The sequence below is a fragment of the Gymnoscopelus braueri genome (genome assembly GCF_963280865.1).
Source record: "Gymnoscopelus braueri genome assembly, chromosome: 1".
Lineage (NCBI taxonomy): Eukaryota > Metazoa > Chordata > Actinopteri > Myctophiformes > Myctophidae > Gymnoscopelus > Gymnoscopelus braueri.
In genome coordinates, this window is record NC_137603.1 from 31,955,297 (window position 1) to 31,980,414 (window position 25,118).

The following is a 25,118-nucleotide window of genomic DNA, read 5'->3' on the forward strand; positions in this document are numbered from 1 at the left end:
GCTTATAGGTCATAGCCTCCCTCCTTTGTGGTGAATGTCACGCCCCGACTGCATCCTAATAAGACAGAAATCAGATAGAAATGTATGAGGCCCAGATCTTTGTCTCTCACCCCATTACCACAGAGGTACCCTCTTCACCCTTAACCCACGTTTTCCCCCTTTTGTTAAATTGTATAGCGGATTAAGGAGTTAGGCTGAAGTACGGTACACAGTACACACTGATCACAGATTCATGGTGTTCAGGGTTCAAGTCCTGCTCATCAGCCTTTATTATGTATTCTCTGTTTTTCTTAATAGCACATACTGTAGCAGAAACAGAGGCATTATCATGATTTAGGTACTTTTATCTGTTTTCATTCATCTATGGAATCGACATTACTCCTCCAGTGACCAGTTTGACTTTGAAAACTACAGTACAATCTTTTATTGTCTGCTCTCTCTCTCTCTCTCTCTCTCTCTCTCTCTCTCTCTCTCTCTCTCTCTCTCTCTCTCTCTCTGCCCCCACGCTAGGTACATCAATTACCTTATTACACCTCAAAATTACAGGTCTGTTTAATTTCTAAGCTATTTAGTATGCCTATAATTATTTCTAATTACTGACTGTCAATCCGGACAGTAATTAAATGAAATTGACAATTAGTTAATCACAAATTATGTTGATAATAGGCTCTGACTGGACTATAGCCTGATTTATATTTAGTTGCACGTCAGTATCACAGTGCAACGCGTTGTGAGCTTGTAGATCGGCCTGTTGTACAACACTGGCGTGCAACTAAGTTTAAATCATGCTTATAACTATGTCCATCATATATCAGGGTAACTTGGACCATTAGCAGTGGTGGAAAAAGTACTCAAATATTTTACTTAAGTAAAAGTATCAATACTGCAATATAGAAATACTATACGTAAAAGTAAAAGTCCAGAATTCAAAATGTACTTGAGTAAAAGTACAGTTAAGTGCAGTACTTGAGTACATGTACTTAGTTACTTTCCACCACTGACCGTTAGCTACACATACCCAGCCCCAGCAGCAAAAAGGTGATAATGTCTTATGTGTTACGTGGTAATGCAGCTGAAAGTGCAGATTGGAAGTGAAAAGTACAGTTTACCACTGTTGTGTTCAAGCACTATAGTGGGAAACTCCAATATCTGACTCTTGAGAGTTAGCTGCCAAAGAATAACCTTTTTAAATCAAAGACTGAACAAATTCACATGATATTTTCCAGATTTTCGGACAGCATAAATATTTTGTACAACTTTTAAACTAATCTATACTTCTTAGAAATATGTTTTTCAGAGAATTACCGTTATCTTAGTCAACTACTTTTCTCTCGGTGGTAGTTTTGCCGCAGTGTAGCTATTTCCAGTGTAGAGTAATTGGTAGCTTACTTGTTTTAAGAGTAGTTTCCCCAACACTTGTGTGTGGGTTAATTTCTGCCTACCACAACCACACTGACAACTAGTTGTTGGCAGTGTCATGTCACAGCACAGGGACCATGGTGATAAATGCTATGCTGTACATAGTGGGCTTAAATTAGCACAAGAGTCATCAAGTGCTAAAGCTATACCATCTTTGGCCTGCAATAATCATTGCTATGGTTCCATTAGCTTATACAGTACATCAGTGATTCCCTATACCGCTGTGGCCTGAGGCCCACTGGTGGGCCATGAGGATATTGCAAGTGGGCCCCCAAATAATTGGCACACACTAAGATTTTATTGACAATATAACATTCATATAAATAAATGATGTAAAACCAAAAACGTCTTTTTGATATCATTATTTTCTTTAAAACCTTCAAAAATGAGTTTTCATTGTGATACCGATGAATAGGAACTTAAAGTATACTACGTATTTTTCCATCGATTGATTGATCATTAAAATCTGAAAATGCACGGCCCACTTTTTCAAGTGGGCTCCTCATACAGAATAGGTTGGGAACCACTGTGGTATACACGCAATATTCATGGCTATGTTGAGATTGTTGAACCACTTAACACTCAAGACATGGACCGCTTTTTTTCTGTCAACACCACATCTCTTCACCAAGCTATGTGAGCTTGTAGATCGGCAACTTTTTTTGGCTAATGTTCCCCCCATGATGTGGATGCTGGGGTTCAAGAAGGGGTTAAGGTAATTAAAACAGATTATTTGTTCATATGCTCTGCTGCATGTTCTATACAACTCTACTTTATCAAACTTTATTTATAGAGCACATTTAAAACACATTTTTAAACCGAGCTTGACCAAAGTGCTGTACAGAGCAGGAGCAAAACAATCAAAGCAAAAACACATACAGTACATGTAAGTAAGTGTCAACATGAGCACCAAACACGTATCTGCACGAAATAAAACAAACATTGGATGCGATCAGATGAGAGTAAAAGCCAAAGAAAATCAATGAGTCTTAAGCAGAGACTTAAAAAACATCGATGGACTGAGCAGATCTAATATGGAAGGGCAGGCTGTTCCAGAGCGCGGGGGCTGCAGCCGCAAACACCCCCTGGTTCTCTTGCTAGTTTTGAGCTCGACCAGCAGTAGCTTGTCAGCACATCTCAGAGCTCCTGCTGGGGTATAGGATACCAGGAGCTCAGAGAGATACTGAGGGGCCAGCCCATTTAGAGATGGAAAAGCAAATAGAAGAATCTTAAAATCCTTCCTAAAATTAACAGGGAGCCAGTGAAGTGAGGCTAAGACATGGGTTATATGTTCAGGTTTTTTTAGTGCCAGTCACCAAGCGAGCAGCAGCATTCTGGACCAATTCCAGACGACTGTTCGATGAAGGTACATAGGGAATTGCAGTAGTCAAGGCTTGATGAAATGAAAGCATGGATTGCATATTAATAGGGCTCGGCGATGCCTTCCCGAGCGTTCCTAGATATCTAGAATGTTTGATATTTGGCTCTGTCGCCGACTGGACATCATACAGTATGAATGGGGCTACGATCACTACCCGAGAAGATCCGCGCTACAGCCAATGAGAGCACAGTACCAGCCTGGTTGCTAGCGGAGGGTCGCAAAAAAATAACACACAAGCAAGTCCATTCAATTGCTGAGAGAGAGAGAGAGAGAGAGCAACAGTTCATAGCCAACAACAGTTCATAGCCTACATCAGCGCAGCATTTCATTCATAATGTTCCGTTGTAGCCTACTCACTGCCTTCTCGGAAGCAGTCCAAGTTCATGTTCAATGCCATTGCTCTTGCAAATTCCAAGCCATATTGTAGTATAGGCTAATCCACAATGAAATGATCGTCCGTGGTGATTGATCCACACCGAGTGTTCTTTAGTCTTTTGAGTTGAAGTAATATTGTGGCTTTTCCAACAATCGAAAACTAAAGTCAGGGGGCAGGGGCTGTAGTCTTGTATCTCGCTTTGTTTAGCCTACAATTAATCGCGTATCCAAGAAGTTGCATCAATCAAAAGAGCATTTCTGCTGTACTATAATTTTTCTCTTTATTACTGCACACACACAGGAGAGGGAGAGAGAGATCGATCTCCTCTCAGCTGTAGGCTACCCAGTAGGGAAAAGATGTTCTCCTCTGATTGAATGTAGACATAATATTCATATTTTTAGCAGGGCTCTACTCTCTGCGATTTGTCCTTTGAAATATCTTGCAGTGTGTGATCCCTTGTCGGCGATCAATCGTATAGTGTGAAAGCCACAACGATATTATGACAGCCGATTTCAAAAAGAGATTTTGTGCAGTGTGAAATGCTTAACGATCTGATGACCGCCCGACCACTTTAAAAGTCGTACAGAGTGTAGCTGCCTTAACACTGACAGTATAAACGTAGCAATAGAGCCACAATTTGTATTAAAGTGGCATTAAGTGAAGACCAATGAAAAGCCATTTGTTGGCTTGTTGAACCAACAGGCTCTCCAGTGTTGAAGTATCATTTGGCCCACACATGTTTCGTCTGAAGAATCCCATGCTTTGTAGTGACATCTCCTCCTCTTGCACAAACCCACCCCCACTGCCCTTCTCTCCTGCATTTCAACCAGTCTAAACCAGTGGTTCTCAAAGTGGGGTCCCTGAGGGGGTCCCCAGGGGGTCCCCATGCCAAGTGAGATAATAAAGCATCAAAATCACTTTAATACTTAACACTATACTTACCTGCCAAGAACGCAGCTATGCGTTCTTTCCAATTTTTTAAAACTCCACAAGAGGGCGCTCTAACACAAGTTAGGAATGATCGCTCGACGCTCAGAGAAGGAATCTACAGATGTGACGTCATCCCAAAAAACGTCTCTTTCGTCCACTCCAACGTTAGGATTTGTAGAAAAACACTTCTAGCTCAGATTATTAAAAACAAATTAAAACCAGCCATTTTCAACAGACGATGGCTCCAAAATGGCCGATCGTGGTAGAAATGTTATTGTTCCAGTGGATAGACGGGACCCTCCCCCACCCCACGGACACATATTTTTTTACATCTGCATGCATGTTGTGGTTTCTGCGGCAGTCCAAAGATTGTCAATTTAAGGTAATAAACGCTGGCATGGGGATAAAAAACGATGTTTTAATCTCAGGCAGTCAATGTGTTCACCCCTATTTTATACATTGCATCACGATGCAACGTGTTGTGAGCTTGTAGATCGTCTAATCTCGATTAATGTGGAACACATGTCCGTGAGCAAATGCTGTGTACAGTATGCATCAATTTGGGGTTCCTTTGACATTAAAATGTTTGAGAACCACGTGGTGTAAACAACATGGAGATGTGAAACCACATCCTTGCCATGATCCCCCTCACTCTCCTCCACTGATGGATGGTGATGGTGAGGGAGGAGGAGGTTCAGGGTGAAACCAGAGCCTTCATGTTCAGACCATGTATTTATGTCTCCCCATCGGAATATCCTTTCCTGAAAGCTGAGATGCTGTTCCTCTATACTGTATGCTCTGCCCTCTGGGAGATGGAGGAGGAATAGGGCGTACGCGAGGGGTGGGGGGGGGGGGGCGGAAGTGAGGGGGGAGTAGTAGTCACCATACTCCCAAGAGGAGATGTAGTAGTGAGTGAGTATCATGTTCTGTTATGAAGGCATGTTTATGTCTTTTGTTAGCAGCTACAGTAGAGCTTCTTCTCTGTTCTCATGTTTCCCTCTGTTATCAAATCTAATTATATATATATATATATATATATATATATATATATATATATATATATATATATATATATATATATATATATATATATATATATAAATGGTTAAAAAAAGTGTGCATTTATATTGCACTTTTATCCAAAGCGCTTTACATAGATTGTGCATTACATTCACCCATTCACACACACATTCACACACCGATGGCAGAGGAAACCATGTAAGGCACCAACCTGCTCATCGGGAGCAATTAGGGATTCAGCGTCTTGCTCAAGGACACTTCGACACTAACTCTGGGGGAGCCCGGGATCGAACTGGGAACCCCGCTCTACCGGCCACTTTACCCCTGAGTCACTGCTGCCCTATATGTACTGTATACACACATACGCATACACACATACACACACGCACATACACACGCTCGCCCATGCACACGCGTATGTCACATAAGGCTGTGTGAGCTGAATTATAAAGTAAACATTGGGGCTGTCTACTCCACTTTGTTGCATAATTACTTTAAAAATAGTTTTAATAGAGTTATTATTACAAAAGCTTTCTTTGAGATGTCTTAATCTCTCTCTCTCTCTCCTGCAGCTCTCTTATGTCTTCTGTTTGCTTTGCTGTCTGTTTCATTTAACCCATCCATCATTCTCAAGACTCCCACAAGCTTAATGGTAGGTTGTGTGTGTGTGTGTGTGTGTGTGTGTGTGTGTGTGTGTGTGTGTGTGTGTGTGTGTGTGTGTGTGTGTGTGTGTGTGTGTGTGTGTGTGTGTGTGTGTGTGTGTGTGTGTGTGTGTGTGTGTGTGTGTAATATGCCGTTTGAGTGCGTGGGCCATGTGCACATGCATATAAGGCAACAAGGGACTAGTAGCCATGGCGTAGGCGAGCGTCAACCCTTATTACGTCGGGCGCTTCTCACCGCTATAACGCCCACTCACCATGCAGGGACCCCTGACATGACTCGCCATGCAGGGACCCCTGACATGATGCAAGCAGTCACATGGCCTACGGATGAAGAATAACAATCATCATCATCATCATTAGCATACCAAAATGGCACTCCAGGACACTTGGATAGTCATTTTAAGATGTATTCTTCGGCGTATGATGTGATGTGACACGTTGTGAGCTTGTAGATCTGTGGTTTTCGGCGAGCGACGCGACAAATAATACTTAAAGTAAGCATAATACAGCAGGCCTCGTTGATTCCAAGGTGGTTAATTCAAAGTATCTACTGAAATTTAGCACTGGCAGCCGGGGAGTTGGATTTCCATTTTCTTTTTTCAATTGATTTCAGGTGTTTGCCATTCCAGCTAAATTGGCAATTCATATTGCTCAAAGTATTTGCATATCCCACAGGTACATTTATGCAAACACTGTGCAGAACTTTGCACACAAAGACCCAAACACATACTGTATAGTGTACACGTGCACGGAAAAGTAAACTGTTTACTGAAGGATGTTATCAGCAGTGCACGTTTACTGAAGGGAGATATCGGCATCACAGTCAAATCATTTTAGAATTTTAATTCAACAGCACCTGTATAACCTGTATAATCAATGTGTCTCTAGCAGCAGAAGCAGCGCTGGCATTTGGCGTCTGGGGCCAATCATCGTGCTTAAACAAAAGTGAGGCAAAAGCGTTAGTATTGATCGCTGTTTAAAGAAGTCAAAGCCACTCGTAACTGCAGTCCCTGTGCAATTCCACCCTGTCGCTCTCAGCAATGTGTGCTCTCTTACTCTCAACTCTCTAATGAATAATGTCATCAGCAATCACAGCCACGCAGTAGTGGAAAGTAACCAAGTACACGTTCTCAAGTGCTGTACTTAAGTACAATTTTGAGGTATACTTTTACTTTACTTGAGTGTGTCCATTTTTCAATACTGTACTAGTAAACTTACTCCACTACATCTTAGAGGCAAATGATGTACTTTAGCTACAAGTTACTTTGTAGATTTAGATTATTATTACACACAATCTCCACTAATCTCCACTAAGAACACCCTCCTCTCTCATACTGTAGTTTGCATGTAAAGAGCATCTACAGTAGCAATGTCCTCTCCATTGGCCTTGGACCACCCATTTTCCTTTGTGATCTTGAAGTCAGCCACTCGCAGCCCCCCGAGCAATGTAGCTTCATCTGGCACTCTGTTTATCTCTTACTTTGTCTTTCTCTCCCACTCGCTCGCTCTCTCTTTCACGCACACGCGCGTGCATGCTAACTAACACAGAGCCCCCCCCCCTGTTACGTAAACCTCAAGCCATGACAAGAATCACTTTGTCATCTGTGTTTTATTGTCGCATTTCCAGCGCACTCAGTTACACAAATAGCCATGCATACATACATACATACACACACAAATAATGCATAATGTATACATGCAAACACATAAAAATCCATGCAAAAATATGTTTGCATGTGCACATCATTACACATACAGACACAATTATGCACATGTTTCTGCTGCGTCCACAACAATTGGCCAATTGCAGGCCGTGGCAGGCAGCTTTTATGTTTGGAGGCATGCTGTGTGCCCACCACTGACAAACGCACCTCCAAAAACACGTTCCTTAGTCGCATGGCGGTGTGGTGCACCGAAAATAGCAGATCTACAAGCTCATAATGCTTATGAGCTTGTAGATTGGCTATTTTTTTGGTGGGTGACACAATGTGCAACTAAGTACAATATAAATCAGGCGTTATTTATATAGAGGACAATTATAGGCATGTAAATAGCTGTTTTCCCTCAAATATGTAGTTAGTTATAATTTGGGATAACGAATCCTTTTCTGTGTTTGGGAAGCTTTGATGCTGTGTAGAACACATCACTTACAGTACCGGATAAGTGGCTTTACTGTGAGCCGTAACAGAAGCACCATGTTCCTCCAACATGAACAAAAGTAGAGCTGACACCCGACCTCCTCCTTCCTACTAGGGCTGGGACGATAATCGTTATTATCGTTTATCGTGATAAAAGAACGCTCGCAATCGCATGGCGGAGATTTTCATTTATCGTGAAATTGTCCTCCGTCATACACGAGGATGAATTAGCTTTTGTTGAGCTGCAAATTCAATACCACTTAAACCCTCTATACCTGATAAAACAGACCTGTAAGGAGCACATTTGGTATGCTCTTATTTCACACTACACAAATCGATTCACCAAAAATAGCAGATCTACAAGCTCATAATGCGATGCGTTGCAGCGCGTTGAGAGCTTGTAGATTGTCTATTTTTGGCTATTAAGCATATTTTGATTGTCGCGTTAGTATCGCTAATCGCAATTATTTTTGCCACAATAATTGTGACATGTAATGTTCATATTGTCCCATCCCTATACCACGTTGTGGGGATTACACACACACACACTGTGTATTGGATTATGCATGCACTGTCCTCTCTCTCAACAACTATAATGCCAAGATGCCCAAGGGCAAGGCTGTTATTTGTTGTTGTATTGATGTCCATATTGTGTCTCCCCCCTCTCTCTCTCTCTCTCTCTCCGGCATGGTCAAGGCAGATGGCTGCACACCCTAGAGCCAGGTTGTGCTCGAGGTTTCTTCCTGTTAAAGGGGAGTTTCCAATGTCTTTCCAATGTCGCCACATGCTTGCTCAGGGGGAAACGCTGGGTCTCTGCTCTACATGTAGGAAGTGTCTTGAGACAACTTGTTGTGATTTGGCACTATAATAACATTTTAATTCAAATGTCTGTGCACTAATCTAGTTTGCTGTCATAAGAGCAATACGCACGTTGGCCCTCTTGTGCCCTGTGCCCTGCCTTTGATCTGATGGAGCAAGCCAAGCATATCAGGATGACAGTGTATGAGTGGGCTTCTTATAGCCGAGATGTTGTGACAAGGAGAAGCACAGAGCGCTGTGACTAGTGCATTTATGTCGTGCGGCTCAATCAATGACCACTGAAGGAAGATTTCACACGGTTCAACGGTTAGAACTGGTCACGTATAGCCAGGATGCTCAGGCATGCTGAAGAAACATCAGCACTGAGACCGAGAGAGAGAAAATAATACTTGTTTCTTTATTACATGGCTTGCTGCCTCCAATTCATTCACTCATTCATTCATTCATTCATTCAATCTTTATTTAATCTGGAATATTTGATTGAGGGCAAGCCCTCATTTGCAACAATGTTGAGAGTACAATTAGCCCCAAAAAACAAATAAACACAATTAATGAATAAACAAGACACTTGAAAAGGGAATAAACATAATACAAATCCAAAACAATTATAATCAGATAGTGCACAATATTCTTGCATAATGCTGAAGCATCCAGGGGGGACAACAGAATGACAAGTTCCTCAACGATGCTAGAGGGCTGGAAATACAACTTAAGAATGCAAGAATATAATTATCCACTATTCTCCAAACCCCACAGCTGAGGTGCCCTTGTGCCAATTGTTGGCAGTAGTGGATCAGGCTGTGCTTTTACTTGGCAGCTCTCAGGTGAAGAAGTGTATGAATGTATGACTGTAGTGCACGGCACAGCTTGATAAGAATATCAATCCTCGTTAAGCCTCTCTGAATAAATAAAGGTTTAATGAAGGAGGTTTTGCTGAGTTTGACTAGCCTCAGGAAGCCAGCATACGGGAACTACTTTGGGGCAGGCACACTGGCATGAGGGTGCAATGCACGGGCATGAGTCTTGCAGTACACTGGCATGAGGTGTGCAGTACACTGGCATGTTGCATGCAGTACCCTGGCATGAGGCATGCAGTACACTGGCATGAGGTGTGCAGTACACTGGCATGTTGCATGCAGTACCCTGGCATGAGGCATGCAGTACCCTGGCATGAGGCATGCAGCACCCTGGCATGAGGCATGCAGTACCCTGGCATGAGGCATGCAGTACACTGGCATGAGGCATGCAGTACACTGGCATGTTGCATGCAGCACCCTGGCATGTTGCAGTACACTGGCATGAGGCATGCAGTACACTTAGCCTGGGACCAGATGAATCTGCCAGTGCAAAGAAAAAATGCGATTTGGGTCTGTCTGGCACCGCTCTGCTCCGAATTAATTTCCTGCTCCCAAAGTCTGGGGTGACCAATCAGGGCCCAGTATTCAAATATGGGAGACTGTAATTGGTAGTTGGTTGTAGGTCTAACCAATTGCGTCCAGGGCCATTGTTTTGATCCCGCCCCCTTAGAAAATAACGTCCTCATAGAAGCACCAGACTCATATCCACGCAGTGATATACTGTAGTCTGGCCTCGCGAGGCTACAGTACACTGACAAACTGACATTTCCTGAGGTGCATTGGTGATTCTATCCTCCCCTGTGAGTGATGTCTTGCTGTGTGCTGATGGGGAAGGAGAGCCAGCTTGGACCAGGTCAACCAGTGTATAGTGAGGCCAACATGTTCTGTACTATTTACATCAATGTTGTTGGTGGGGTTGCAGGCAAATAGATGACATTGCGAGATGCAGGGGGGGCATTGTTTTCTGTTGAAAGACATAACGTAATAGTTCATGATTTTATAATATATAAGCATAGTGCATCCACCTTCTTCTCCTTCTCCTACAGAGCATACTAAACAAGAGATACAGAGCAGCTGACCTCCTACTGTTGACAGCTTGCACTGTAAACATGAAGAAAGTGGCCTACATATCAATATCAGAATCACCTTTTTTGCCAAATAGATTTAATGTCAAGTCAGTTTTATTGACTCCAAATCACAACATAATTTATCTCATGGCACTTTACATACAGTATAGAGCAGGTGAAGACTATAGTCTTTAATTTACAAAGATGCAGCAATTCCCTCTTGCCCCATGAGCAGGCACTTGGCAACAGCGGCAAGGAAATCGTGATCCATGGAAGCCTGTGTTGTACACTGTAAACAGCTCTATTTACAGATGTCAAGCAGATCAATATACTGTGCATGACCATGACACACAGCATGGACAGGATCTCACAAGATCAATTGCAAGATACAATTAACATATACAGTAGAAACAGTGTGTAATCAGATAATATAGCCAATGGGTGGTGGGATTATCCAGAGGTGTGCAGGAGACACAGTGTTCAAAGCATAGCAATAGTACTTGAATTATCAACTATATCTATCTATAAGTCAAAGCCGGATGCACCGTGATGGATTCAAACCCACTCCGCTGTGGTGGGCAGTTACTTGTGTACCACTGTGCCACCCAAGCGCCAATAGACAAACGTAATGCTGTAAAAGTCAAATCATGCTTGAAACCTGGAGGTGTGAACTGTCAAATCTACTCAACTCAAAGTGTATTTATATAGCACATTTAACATGACCATGGTCAACCAAAGTGCTATACAAGTTAAAGCAAAAGAATAAAAACAAAATATTAGCATAAAATACAAATGAAGGTAAAAAAAAGAAGGAAACTAAATATTACACAACAGTATCGGGGAAAGCAAAGGGTGCTAAGCTCAACTGTCACTGAAGGCCAGGGAAAATAAATGAGTCTTTAGTAAAAATCGATCTATCGATTGGGCAGCTCTAATATGGAGGGGCAAGCTGTACCAGAGCATGAGGGGGGGGGGGCAGCCAGTCTAGTCTTGGGTACGACCAGCAGCAGCTGGTCAGCGCCTCCGAGCTCTGGATGGGGTGTGGCTCTGAAGAAGTTTTGCAATGAACGCTGGAGCCACCAGCCCATATTAAACTTTCAAAACAAACATTAAAAGCTTAAAATGTGGTCTCGCTTCTTTTTCCCAGTGAGGAGGCGGGCAGCGTCGTTTTGAATGTGCTGCAGGCACCTAAACAACGGCTAATCAATGCCAATGCACAGGGAGTTGCAATAGTAATTTTGGCCTGCAGCGTTACAATGCAAGTATTTGATTAGATATAATAATGTCATAATATATTAATTACTATTTTAATATAGTTGTATATTTTTTATCTAATTTCAAAGTTTTTAAGTTTGACACCCATGCCATGAACCACAGGTGAAAGACAAAGGTCCAACTTACTGCTAAGGAACAGTATGTGCTGTAGGCAGTGCAATTGAGAGAATTGATGGATAGTACGGTACATCCAGAACATGTTGAACAATAGGTTACAGTGTCAGTGACCAACGAGGTCTGCAGCGCGTGGGCAGACTGCAGCCAGTGGTCGAACATAAACTTCCCCTTCTTATTGATTGCATCTTATTATGCCAGACTTGTACTTCTTCACTTTATACAGCCCTTCTGTTATAACATATATTTTTTAGGTTTTAGATAGTTATATTTTAGCTTTTGTGTACAGTCTTCAATCATACTAAAAACAAATTGGGTTAACTAGCAATCATGCAGTAGGGAATTTTGAAATCTCTTTTAGAGCTATATAGCATCTATCTTAAATGTGCCAAATAGTGTGAACTGGTGCTACTGTATATAGTATCATTATACTGTAGGTGTCTAAACTAACCTGAAGAACCAGTAGAGAACCTCTAAAGAACTACACATGGTTTCAACAGGTACTTTGAACAGCAGCAGTGCTAGCATATAGCACCTCAACCATCCCAAAGAACCACTGAAGAACCAACATTTATTTTGTGTACGGTCGGATTGGACTATACACGAGTAGAAACATTATATATGACTCACAGAGAGACAATATTCTAGCTATGAGGGTGCAGCCTGATTTGCTATTTTGCTAGTATTCTTTGGCCCAAGTGTCATCAGAGACAGTGGTTACCAGTCTCTTTTTTTACACACCTACAATGCAAGCAAATGTCTACCCTTGCACAAAAGTTAAGGGCGGGCACTGCAACACTAAAGTTTAGAATTATTAACATCCACAGTTAGCTGACCTAGAAATATCATTAGCTGTCTTCATGTATAATTTATATTCTCTTCAATTATACCCATTTATTCATATTTATTCATCGGCACTCGCAACCAGATGGAGATAACTCTCCTTATGTAATATAGAGGTGGTAGCCTTTGTATAGTTCATTTTAAATACCGTTTCCCTTCATCAAGATTAAAGCTGCATTCTGGAACTTATTTTAATGAATGAAACTTGTTTTTGAACCATTCTGTATTGTAGAGTGTCTTAATACAACATAAGTAGCACATCTGCAGTCGATGGAGGTGGTCTCCTGATCTCTCATTAAAATCTAAAAAGTTTGAGGTGGAAAACAGGCAATGAATGAACAAACAACTGCGCTGGGTGAGGTGCTGTGTGTGCCTCATCGATCCCATAGCCCACGGGGACAGGACAGTCGGCTGCTACTGTGATTGGTTGAGGCACAACACGCCACAATCACTTAGCAACTTTAACCTCTCTTGACCACCATCAGTATTGGCTGATCTAATTGAGAATCAGCAGCTTTACCACAGGAGAGAGAGTGTGTGTGTGTGTGTGTGTGTGTGTGTGTGTGTGTGTGTGTGTGTGTGTGTGTGTGTGTGTGTGTGTGTGTGTGTGTGTGTGTGTGTGTGTGTGTGTGTGTGTGTGTGTGTGTGTGTGTGTGTGTGTGTGTGTCATACGTCCCTGTGTGAACTTATTGGTTGACTAGCTACTGTAGCTTGCATGAGTTGCTCTGCAGGTTTTTGCAATAGTCAACTTCAGAAAGTTTTGAAAATGTAGATCAGCAATTTTCTATACACACAGTCTATACAAACCTACAGCAAACCTTTCAGCCGAAAATAGCAGATCTACAAGCTCAAAACACGTCGCATTGTGATGTGTTTGAGCTTGTAGATCTGCTATTTTTAGGTACTGTTCACAAACACACCAGACCCTTAGCTGAGAGAGAGAGATGAAGCAGGGACCCCTTAGCTGAGAGAGAGAGATGAAGCAGGGACCCCTTAGCTGAGAGACAGATGAAGCAGGGACCCCTTAGCTGAGAGACAGATGAAGCAGGGACCCCTTAGCTGAGAGAGAAATTAAGCAGGGACCCCTTGGCTGAGAGACAGATAAAGCAGGGACCCCTTAGCTGAGAAAGAGATGAAGCAGGGACCCCTTAGCTGAGAGAGAGATGAAGCAGGGACCCCTTAGCTGAGAGACAGTTAAAGCAGGGACCCCTTAGCTGAGAGAGCTAAGTGGAAAAGTCCCCATAGATCACATAACTGAAAGTGTGCTTGAAATAGGCGGAAGAATTTCAACTTCAGTATGACATGTATGTCCCTGTGAACGTATTGGTTGACTAGCTACTGTAGCTTGCATGAGTTGCTCTGCAGGTTTGTGCAATAGTCAACTTCAGAAAGTTTACAAAATGTAGATCAGCAATTTTCTATACACACAATTTTCTATACACAAGATTTGAGTTCTCTTTAAAAAATATATATATTCAAAGATTTTAACACATTTTCAAAAATAGTAGATCTACATGAGTGCTGAGCTTGTATATGTGCTATTTTTGAATTTGCCAAAGAAATCTTAAAATTACACAAATGATGCTTTCCCGGTCTTAAAGGGTTAAAACAATATAAGTATCGTATCAGCAGCTTTACTACAGGAGTGTGTGTGTGTGTGTGTGTGTGTGTGTGTGTGTGTGTGTGTGTGTGTGTGTGTGTGTGTGTGTGTGTGTGTGTGTGTGTGTGTGTGTGTGTGTGTGTGTGTGTGTGTGTGTGTGTGTGTGTGCGTGCGCGTGCACATGCGTGCGTGTTTGTGTGATTACCAAGGGATCTTAAGGTCCCAGAGTACATAAAAGAGGTTTGAGGGGGTGGTGTGTATGAAGTAGAACCAACCTGGTGAGATGATGTTATGTAAAATTTGAGTCGTCTCCATGTACAGCATGGATTACTCTTGCCTTTACAAACACAGTGATGGCTTCATGTATAGCCACATGCATACAGAGCAGTATTGATCATCTAAAAGGAAAGATTTTGAGACAAAGCAGTAAAATAAAGGAATGTTTGGGGGATTGGCACAACTGATTGACAAGGATTTCTTAGATCGTGGGTGTCATCATTTGTGAATATTGTTGCCAAAGGATTTTGATTTGTGAACAGCCCTCATGTATGCTCTGTATTTTCCCTTCTCAACTAAAGTCGGATATACGTACAGTATAGTTGTATGACCGTGTCGCTCGCCGAAAATAGCTGATCTACAAGCTCACAACTCAAAGCCATATACTGTACTGTACAATTCTTTTTTTATTATGCTCTCTTAAATGCTAATCTGCTAACCTTGGACGATGCCAGTAGTAATCGTTACCCAGATCTGAGCTGTTTTCAGCTCATTTACCTTGATGAGAACACAAAGACATAATTAAACATTTAAAATATGAGCTCAGTGAATATAGAAACAAGCATGGGCATGTAATCACCAATGTCATCACCGATTTGCATGATTTCTCTCATGTCAGCTCAGATCAATTAGAATGTGGAAATGCACAACAGAGGCCTTGCATTAAAACAGAACCTGGAGGCAAGCCTTGTCGAAAATATAACTAATGGCCCTGTCTGGAAAACATCATCTGATTAGGTGGATATCCATCATATGTTTACAGCGAGCAAATAAAGTTTGAATTCAATTTGCTGAATCATGCACCTTGGCTGTTAGCAAAGCCGATGGCTGCGCACATTGGCTCCTTACCATCCGTGTTTGCAAACCAATAGGGTTGGAATCGTTTAGAATATATACTAGACCAGTTGGGCACCGGCCTACTCGGGAAGTCTGGAATAATGCAAGTTGGGAATGCATGCCCCATCTCTGTATCTGTCTGTCTGTGTGTCCCTTTTATGCCCATATATGGACATCCGTGTCAGGCATTGGCCAAATAGGCCAGTCTATGACCCCAGTACTATGACGTGATATTGATGACATCAGGATACTCCATGTATCTGCAAGCTTATCGATATCTTTTGTACCCCTCTGTCTGTCTGTCTTAACTGACGCTGCTACAATGAAAAATGTACTGCTTCAAGCTTTGATTTGCTGTTGAGATACAGTATATAGCGCATTGGCCTATCTCCCCAGCTTAATAAAGTGTCAACTTTAATTCTCAGCAGTGACACACACACGCACACTCTGCGTCATGTTTACATTAGAATCAGCAGATCAAACATTTGGTGGGCTCTAAATCATCCCTTTGAAGTTGGCGTAGTATCCATCCCATAGCCCGAGGAGACAGTCCGCTGCAGTATCCAAAAACAAAACAGATTATGCCAAATTCCAATACCTTAATTTCTGCTGATTCGCTTCCTCCGCACTCGGTCCTCCAACATAACCCGGGAAATCGATCCCAAATGTTAATTTGCTTTTGGAGGAGTCGAGTCGAGAGCCGCTTGGAGTGAGGATCAGTACTCTCGCTGTAAACTCAGAACATCAAGTTCCGAGGTTTTGCAGAAGTATTGAGTGACTATCTGTTCTGGTACGCTGTCTGGGGGATGGGATCCAGAAGCTGTGCCGTGGTGTGGACTTCGAAGGGAGGATTTAGTGGCGGTGAAGCGTTTTATCTGCTCATATATTCTAATAGTGTTAACATGACACAGTGAGTGCATGCATGTGAAATGTGTCCCACGTGATATAACTGGAAGAGACACTGAATTGCACTTCTACTGTATATTTGACAGTGAGCTACCAAAGCAACAAATGCAATAATGGTTTGATTGATCTTTATTTACGCAATCCTGTTTGGTATGCATGGGTGTGGGAAAAGGCTTGTAAAACAGATAAATTCATAAGCATAGAGAGTAATACAGAGTCCAATATACAACATGACATCTGGAGGAGGCGAGTATAAGTAGAAATTTGAGTAATGTAGCTATTCAGTCCCACCTGCTTGATTCCTCTGGACTCGCATCTAATCCTCACCTCCTTGCTCGGAGGCAGGGTAAGGCGTGAGTGGAGGACACGAGGGTGGAAGTTAGAGAATTGGAATTTGGCCATAGTCTTCCGCTGCGGAGATGAGAAAGCCGGTGAAGCCTTCACTTAAAGTACCCTCGCTGATCCTCGCTTCAAGCGACTTGGGGAGCCTCATCTCGACTCGCTGTCGGTTCCTCCAAAAGCAAGCGCGCTCACGCACGCACGCACACGCACACGCACACGCACACGCACACGCACACACACTAAATCATGAACACAGCATCAAATAAACCCCAAACTTGAATCACATGTCGCAGGACCTCTATAGAGTGCCACTCCAAACGTGCTTTCACTACTGACAGAAGGAGGCGTCATTCATGTGACATTCGCAATTGTGCAACCCTTGCGTCAGGGTAACTCCGCACTGCAATTTCTTGAACGTGTCTACGGTACTTTGTATTACTGTACTTTCATACACTGACTGATGATTAGTTGTTTGCTGAGCTTTGGCTGCCTGTTCTTACAAATGTATTACATCAGTCAGTTTGGATAGACATGAGGGACACTGTCATTTGCATCCCGCCCTGAATTGTGTTCAGTCTGTACAAACACAACTGAAATCAACATACGTTTTCATGCATAGCCTTTCCCTCATTACTTTGAGCCAAACTAATAATAAAAGCATTATTATACTTGTATTATTAGTTTTTATAGCTCTAAAGGGGTTGGCTCTTCTGTATCTACAGTAGCTAAACTACACTGTCACACCCGAGCTAGAGCTGAGGTCAGCTGATCAGTTGCTACTGGACATGCCGAGAACTAGAGAAAAAGCTGAGGTGATCAAGCCTTTGTGGCGGCTGCCCCCACAGGCTCTGGAACAGCCTTCCCCTCCATATCAGATATTCCCAGTCCATAAATAGATAAATCTTTACTAAAGACTCACTTTTTCACCCAGGCCTTCAATTAATAGTTGAGTTTGACTTTTTCCCCTGGCCTTGACCCTGGCTTTCGCTGTGTATTGTTGCTGTAACCCTTTGTCTTTTGTAGTTCATTTGTGTAATGCTTTAGTTTTTCCTCATTTGCAATTTATTCTGTTGTTTTGTTCAGATTTTTTACTTGTTACAGCACTTTGGTCGACCACTGTTGTTTTTTAACGTGTTTAATGAATAGTTAGATTTTATTTTATTTGTATAAAAATTTATCCCACAATTTTGTAACCTGCATTGTTTTCACCCATGCCAATTGCCTATGTAATCCTGGGCGCTACTCTCCCTCTGCCAGCCTAGGGAGAGCCCAGAACTGAGCTCATGCCTCCTTCAATGCATGAGGAGCTAGCAAGCCACACACACACACACACACACACACACACACACACACACACACACACACACACACACACACACACACACACACACACACACACACACACACACACACACACACACACACACACACACAATTCAGACCATACAGACACAACAATGGAGAGATGCCTCCCGGTGAAGATTTGCACACCACTGAGCACCCCTTTGTAGTTTATAGTGATTTACATAGCTAGAATGATATAGTATTGCTTAGAAATACTTCAGAAATGGAAAAAAGCTTCAGAAATGGTGTACCTTATGACATGATAACCACTGAGCTAGATTAGCTAGCTATCTAAAGAGCTCTCTTCTTAACCAGCCTCAGCTGGTTATAGATGAAAATGATGATCATGAACTTTATTTATATAGCATTACAATGATTGTGTAATTGTATTTGTCATACAATGCAGCTAAAAGTTCTGTAAAGTAAAAACAAATTCGAAACGGATGGAAAAAAAAAACCTAAGCAAAGTGCTGTACAATACAGCAACATAAATAATGAAATACAAAATAAGCTATAAATTAAAAATCTAAATACGTACAAATATAATCGCTAGATATGCTAATTGAGCTAGATTGAACAGATGTGTTGTCAACTGGTGCTTGAAGATGTTTATGGAGCTCACCCCCCTGATCTTCTTGGGGTAATGTACAGTATTCCACAGAATACTAAATGGAGCATCACCAATTCTGGGTTTTGATTGTAACCTCCAATAATCCAGCAGCAAATGACCTGACTTCTCTTGGGGGCGTTCATGATGTCAGAGAGTCGGTGAGGTACAAGTAGGCCCATGGGGTCCCAGGACCATTTAGTGCTTTAAAACAGCACTGACTTGAAATCTACTCTAAATGACACAGGGGGCCAATAGCCAAAGCTGATATTGCTGTCGCCTCCCAATCCTCGTCTGTAGCCTATAGCAACAGACATTTGAATTAGCCTCTCTATAGACCTCTTAGGGTTAAATAAAAGCTTAATCCGTTTTGCAGCATCCTGCCGAGATCAAAATGAACGCACCTTAGCAATGTCTCTGTTAATGAAAGAGATGAAAGAAGGATGTCTTGGTCAACCTTTTGCTAATGAGGCTGTGACTCGTGCTGCTACAGCAACAGGAGATACTGGAACTCTTCCTCCATCTTCTGTAGACCACTGGGTTCTTAAAGTGGGGTCCTTGCGGGGGTCCCGGCCAGGGGTACCGGTCCAGGGGGTACCCAGCTAAATGAATGATAGGTAGGATCCAAATGGACCCTCACGGGTCTGTAAATCAGACAGTGTATACATGGAACCAAATGGACACGTAATTAACACTGAGGATGTAGATGGGGTCCTGCAGAGATAAAATATATCAAATGATGGGGGGTGATCCGTGGCCTAATGCATATCAAACTGGGGGTCCTTGAAATGAAAATGTTTGTGAAACACTGCTCTAGACTCACCATAGCCTTGTGGCCGTCATCCTATTTCTTTTTGAAAAAGAGGCTTATATCCATAAGCCTTCAATTCTGCCCAGTGAAGTAGATATGTACTGTACAGTAGCTACGACGAGATGCCAACAATCACAAGCATTGTAACCGGTGTGCCTCCTTGCTTCTGCATTTTCTTACGCCATGGACATCTGACGACAGTGGGACCCGAGTTCCCTCACCAGGTCCTGCCGAACCCTGGTCGGTCCCCTCAAGTTATTCACCACCACTAATTGTGACACAGTCTAATAATGTAGAACGATCCACCACAGGATGAGGTGCAGTAAATGTACACCCGCGGATCTTACAGTATGTACAAACACACAAACACATACACACATGCACACATGCACACACAGAGGCAGAAGCGATTGAGGTTGGCGTCATCATGGATCGACGTCTCTGTCCTTTGAGCCTCAGACCTGTGAAAGATCTGCTGGTCTAGTCGGTTGTACGGTTGTTCTCTGTCCTCCTCACGCGACACCGTGGAGGCATGAACGTCTGCGCCATCGTCACAGAGTGACGATGCCCTCGTCATCCTCAGAGCCCTAGTCTTGCGTACGGTCTGCTGGGCCAGCTTGTTGAACTGTTCCCTGTCCTCACGCCACATCTTGGAGGCATGGACGTTTGCGGCACTCTCTTCATTAGGATCTGCTAGCATGCTGACCACTGACAGCAGGATTTTCTCCACACTCTGGGCAGGGCTCCACCTCTCTTTACTGCTCTCATATCCCATAGTGTCCTCACCAGGCGCATGGAGGATTGAGATACACACTTTGCCATCTGGATAGATGTTAGGGTGGAACATATCACAGGTGAACTTCATCCTGGGGGGGCTGAGTGGATAATCAGAGGGGAAACTCAGGATGGCAGAGAACATGCCTCCTTCAAAACATGTATCCTCTGGACCCATGATCACTGCTTCCCATTCAAAGAAGTTCTCCTCATTGACAGGACCTGCGACAATTCCCTCAGGCGGGTTCTTAGTCAGCTCCTTATATTCAGTCATAAGTCGTTTCAACGCGTTCCGGGCCATTACGTCCTAAGGTAGAGACAACGGAGAAAAGTATATCTACCTTTGCTGTGTGTTTCTTCACAATGAAGCTGTCACCATAGCAGAGGTGCCTTATATGAACTGTTTCATTGTTTCTTCATTACGTCACCGGTTGCCTGACAGCCAACTTTCCAATTAAAATGACAGGAATCTCTATCGTTGTGTGTCCTCTCTTCATGCTCAAATATGGAGATTACTATATGTCAGTTCTGACGTCATAGTACTGACGTCATAGTACTGATGTCATTGTACTCACTTTGTAGATGTCTGTTGATATACACAAATGTGGAGATGCCTGATGTCACTTTACTGACGTCATAGAGGCCTCCAAGTACTATTAAAGTCTAATGGGTACTGCAACAAGTACTCTGACAAGGTGTGCTGCACTAGTTCGATTTAACTAGAAAACACCTTTTGGTTGTTTGCACATTTCTGCTTGTACCTGACCCACTGTCTCTCCTCCTGGCTCTCCCCATCACCTTGCAATCCTTGAGAAATTTCGGAATGTTCTATTATTAAAAAAACTATTTATTCTTTGTTTGCCTCACTTCATTCCTCCATGAATCATAATTCATGAATTATAAACAAGGTTGTCAGTTATTCCCTCATCACCCATAATATACACTTTCATACTGCCGTTTCCCTTTCCCCTGGAGAAGGCTGTCTAGACACAGGCTGAGGCAGGTAGATGCTAACATTGCCAACTCATTCATTCTCTTGCCCCTGACTTCTGTTGCATGGTGACTAAAACACCCCTGTCCAACCCACCACATGTCCTAGAGTCTAGGACATGTGGAGGTTTGGAAGAGTCTGGGACCTAGACTCTTCCTCCTAGCTACCATGAAGCTGTGGCATAAACTCCCCGTGCAGTCAGAACTACAGACACACTCCACCATATTCCGCTGCAGCCTGAAAACTCACCTCTTCAGAATCCAGCTCACCACCTAATGCTCAGCATGTTTGGTAGTTCCTTTGCCTACCTGGTAGTGGACAAGAAATGTGGACAACAGATTAGCCCCTGGCAAACAGACAGATCATTTGTAGCACATCTTGCCTCTGCAGAACTAGTCCTGTATACAGTCACAGCTTTGTAGGAAGCTGTTTCATAAAGTTTATGGCATACAGAGATTCTACTCTGTTACGTCGAGTGGTGTAAAGTAGGCTACATTTACTCAAGTACTGTACTTAAGTACAATTTTGAGGTACCTTTACTTTACTGGAGTATTTCCAATTGTCTATACTTTTACTTCTACTCCATTACATATCAGAGGCAAATATGGTACTTTTACTCCACTACAATTATTTGAAAACTTTAGTTACTAGTTACTCTGCTAAAACATACATTAACCACTTCAGCCTCATTTTATACCTAGGCTATTTGAAAATAGCCGATCTACAAGCTCACAACGTGTCGCATCGCGACGCGTTGTGAGCTTGTAGATCTGCTATTTTCAAACATTGTTGTACTTTTAATTTTGGTACATTTTGATACCAATACTTTTGTACTTTTACTCAAGTACATTTTTAATTCCTCACTTTTACTTGTAACAGAGTATTTCTACATTGCAGTATTGATACTTTTACTTAAGTAAAACATTTGAGTACTTTTTCCACCGCTGGTTGCGTCCTTTGCCTCCCTTCAGGAGTATCTCAACTGCAGTTTCAATTCACATGATGGGATTGACTTGCAACTACCAACTAGCAACGATAGTTGCTAGTTGGGGCATGGGGGGGCCCACTTTCGAAAAACCTGTCCCCCCACCCAAGAATCCTGTCATCGGCCCTGGCAACTAGCAACGATAACTTAAGATTTCTCGGTTAATATGATCAACTGCTCTCAGAGGACCACATGGGGAATGCCCTCCTTGCATCCTTACCCTAACCTAACCACACCAAACCCATGTCTAAATGTAACCATACTAATAGTGCCTAACCTTAATTATAATTAAACTAACCAAACCTATGGCTATTTGATAGTGCTTAACTAAAATTAATGAACTAATGCTTAACTTAACCATATTATGATGTCTAACCTGAGCTAAAATGAACAAATTACCACACAACTCACACTTAAATATAACCATACTAATAGTGCCTAAATGTATTAATTAAACCACTCCAAACTCATGCCTAAACATAACCATATCAACAATATTTAATCTTAAACTAAAATGAATGAGTTAAACCATGTCAAACATTAACGTAACCACAACAGCACCTAACTCACCAAACTCATGCCTACATCATTTGAACAATGACCTGATGCCTAACCTGAACTAAAATGTGTTTTTTATGTTTAAAAACAATGTTTGAGTGTTGAATAAAGCTGCAGGGATGTCATTACTCATTGGAAACGGCCTATTCCAATTTCCGCCACTAGGGGCGATTCCGTTTGTGAGACAGGGAGTTGTAGATGGGTCAGGTGACCTCTTTCATCAGACAGTCAAGGAAGAGAGAGAGAACACTCAAACAAACTGAGTCTGGATGCCGTTTTTATCAGGTTGGTAATGCTGCGTTTTTAGAACATACATGTGTTCAAAATTGTTACATTGTGATGCAAACAATGCTTGTATTGAGTTTATCTCTGAATTTTGTTTACACAATTGCATTGGCCCCCCACATTTGTTCCCTCCCAATTCCATGTAGGCAGTGGTGTAAAAAGTACTCAAATGTTTTACTTAAGTAAAAGTATCAATACTGCAAATAGAAGTACTCTGTTACAAGTAAAAGTCCGGAATTAAAGTATTGGTATCAAAATGTACTTAAAGTCCAAAAGTAAAAGTACCAACATGTTTGAAAATAGCAGATCTACAAGCTCACAACGGTCACATCTGAGCTTGTAGATCGGCTATTTTCAAATAGCATAGGTATAAAATAGGGCTTAAGTGGTTAATGTATGTTTTATAATGTCATATCTAGAACTCTAGTGGAGTAAAAGTACAATATTTGCCTCTGAGATGTATTGGAGTAGAAGTAAAAGTATTGAAAATGGGAAATACTCCAGTAAAGTAAAAAAAAATCCTCAAATGTGTACTTAAGTACAGTACTTGAGTAAATGTACTTAGTTACGTTACACCACTGGAAGTGGTTATACAACTATTTATGTGGTTGAAAAAGTTCAACTGGTTAATGCTACAGTAGCTGTCTGAATCTTAAGGCAGTGAGGCTGACTTCATATCTCCACATCATGTAAAGGACAAAGTCTCGTCTCAGTCCCCATGCAGTCAGTTAGTGGAAGGTAGGTTATGGCTCAGGTGGTGACATCCATAGGCTATTTTTACAGCGTGGCGCCGAAGGGGCACATGCAGCCATCTAGAACAGGGATGGTCTTTATCTCTTGTCGTATGTGCCCACAAAAGTAGACCATCTGTATGTCCCCACAAAAGTAGACCAATAAGCATAGTTGTAGCGGAGTCTGAGAATAAAGCACTATAAGGCAGAACATGGGAAAGCTTGTGATCATCTCTTATAGCAGTGGTTCTCAAAGTAGGGTCCGGGGACCCCCCAGGGGTCCTTGAGGGGGTTTCCAGGGATCCCCAGCTAAATGATTGATAACCGAGAGTGTACAAATGGACCCTAGGTCCATTTGGTTCCATTTGTACACTCTCAGAGTTATAGGGGGGTCCGTGGCCTATTGCATTGTAAACTGGGGGTCCTTGAAATGGAAAAATGGTTGATAATCACTGTCTTATAGTGCATTGGTTCTCAAAGTGGGGTCCAGGGACCCCCAGAGGTCCTTGAGGGAGTTCTAGGGGTTCCCCAGCTAAATGATGGATAGTTAGGAACCAAATGGACCCTTATGGGTCTGTAACTCCGAGAGTGTACAAATGGACCAGTTAGGGTCCATTTGGTTCCATTTGTAAATGCCATTAAATGGGGGTCCGTATAGCCTCTTAAAATGGTTGAGAATCACTGCTAGAGCCGTAAAAATCTTCTCTTATGGGGGTCCCTGGCATATCACTGGCTAATGTGTCAATTTGGGGGTCCTTGACATGAAAAAGATTGAGAACCACTGTTATAGTGTAATACTGTGCTGGCTGTGCTGGTGTGTAGTGTAAATGAACAGGTCGGGACTCGGGAGAGTCAGAGCGAGAGGAGACTGTCCCACTAGTTATTATTGTGTTTGATCTCAGATGCAGTCATTTTTTGGGAGGCTAAATAGAACTATAAACCTGTTAAAATGGGTCTTAGGATATACCTCTGCGACTGTTCATATACCACACTGGCCCGTTCCAGTAAAGCTTATCATTGTTAAACACTTCGATATAATATGTTTTACAGTATATATGTCAAGTACGGTGAAGTTTTGATCAATCAGAAACTTGTACTGCTTCTCTGTGGCCATCCTGGGAAATATCTGCTCTAAATGAATGAATTAGGCACTTGTCAGCATGCTGCATT

At 42.3% G+C, this 25,118-nt stretch overlaps 1 protein-coding gene across 1 annotated transcript in view; it reads right to left on the reverse strand.

Moving 5' to 3' along the window:
* LOC308088389 (ubiquitin-conjugating enzyme E2 G2-like) overlaps positions 1-20,699 on the reverse strand; it is a gene marked incomplete at both ends in the record, with an annotated part of 72,072 nt that extends 51,373 nt beyond the window's left edge. Inside the window, 3 exons of the mRNA XM_080432826.1 lie at positions 15,218-15,275; positions 16,812-16,931; positions 20,019-20,699. Coding sequence (XP_080288952.1) covers positions 15,218-15,275; positions 16,812-16,931; positions 20,019-20,699 — 859 coding nt within the window. The remainder of the gene's footprint in view (positions 1-15,217; positions 15,276-16,811; positions 16,932-20,018) is intronic.
* Positions 20,700-25,118: the final 4,419 nt, after the last annotated feature.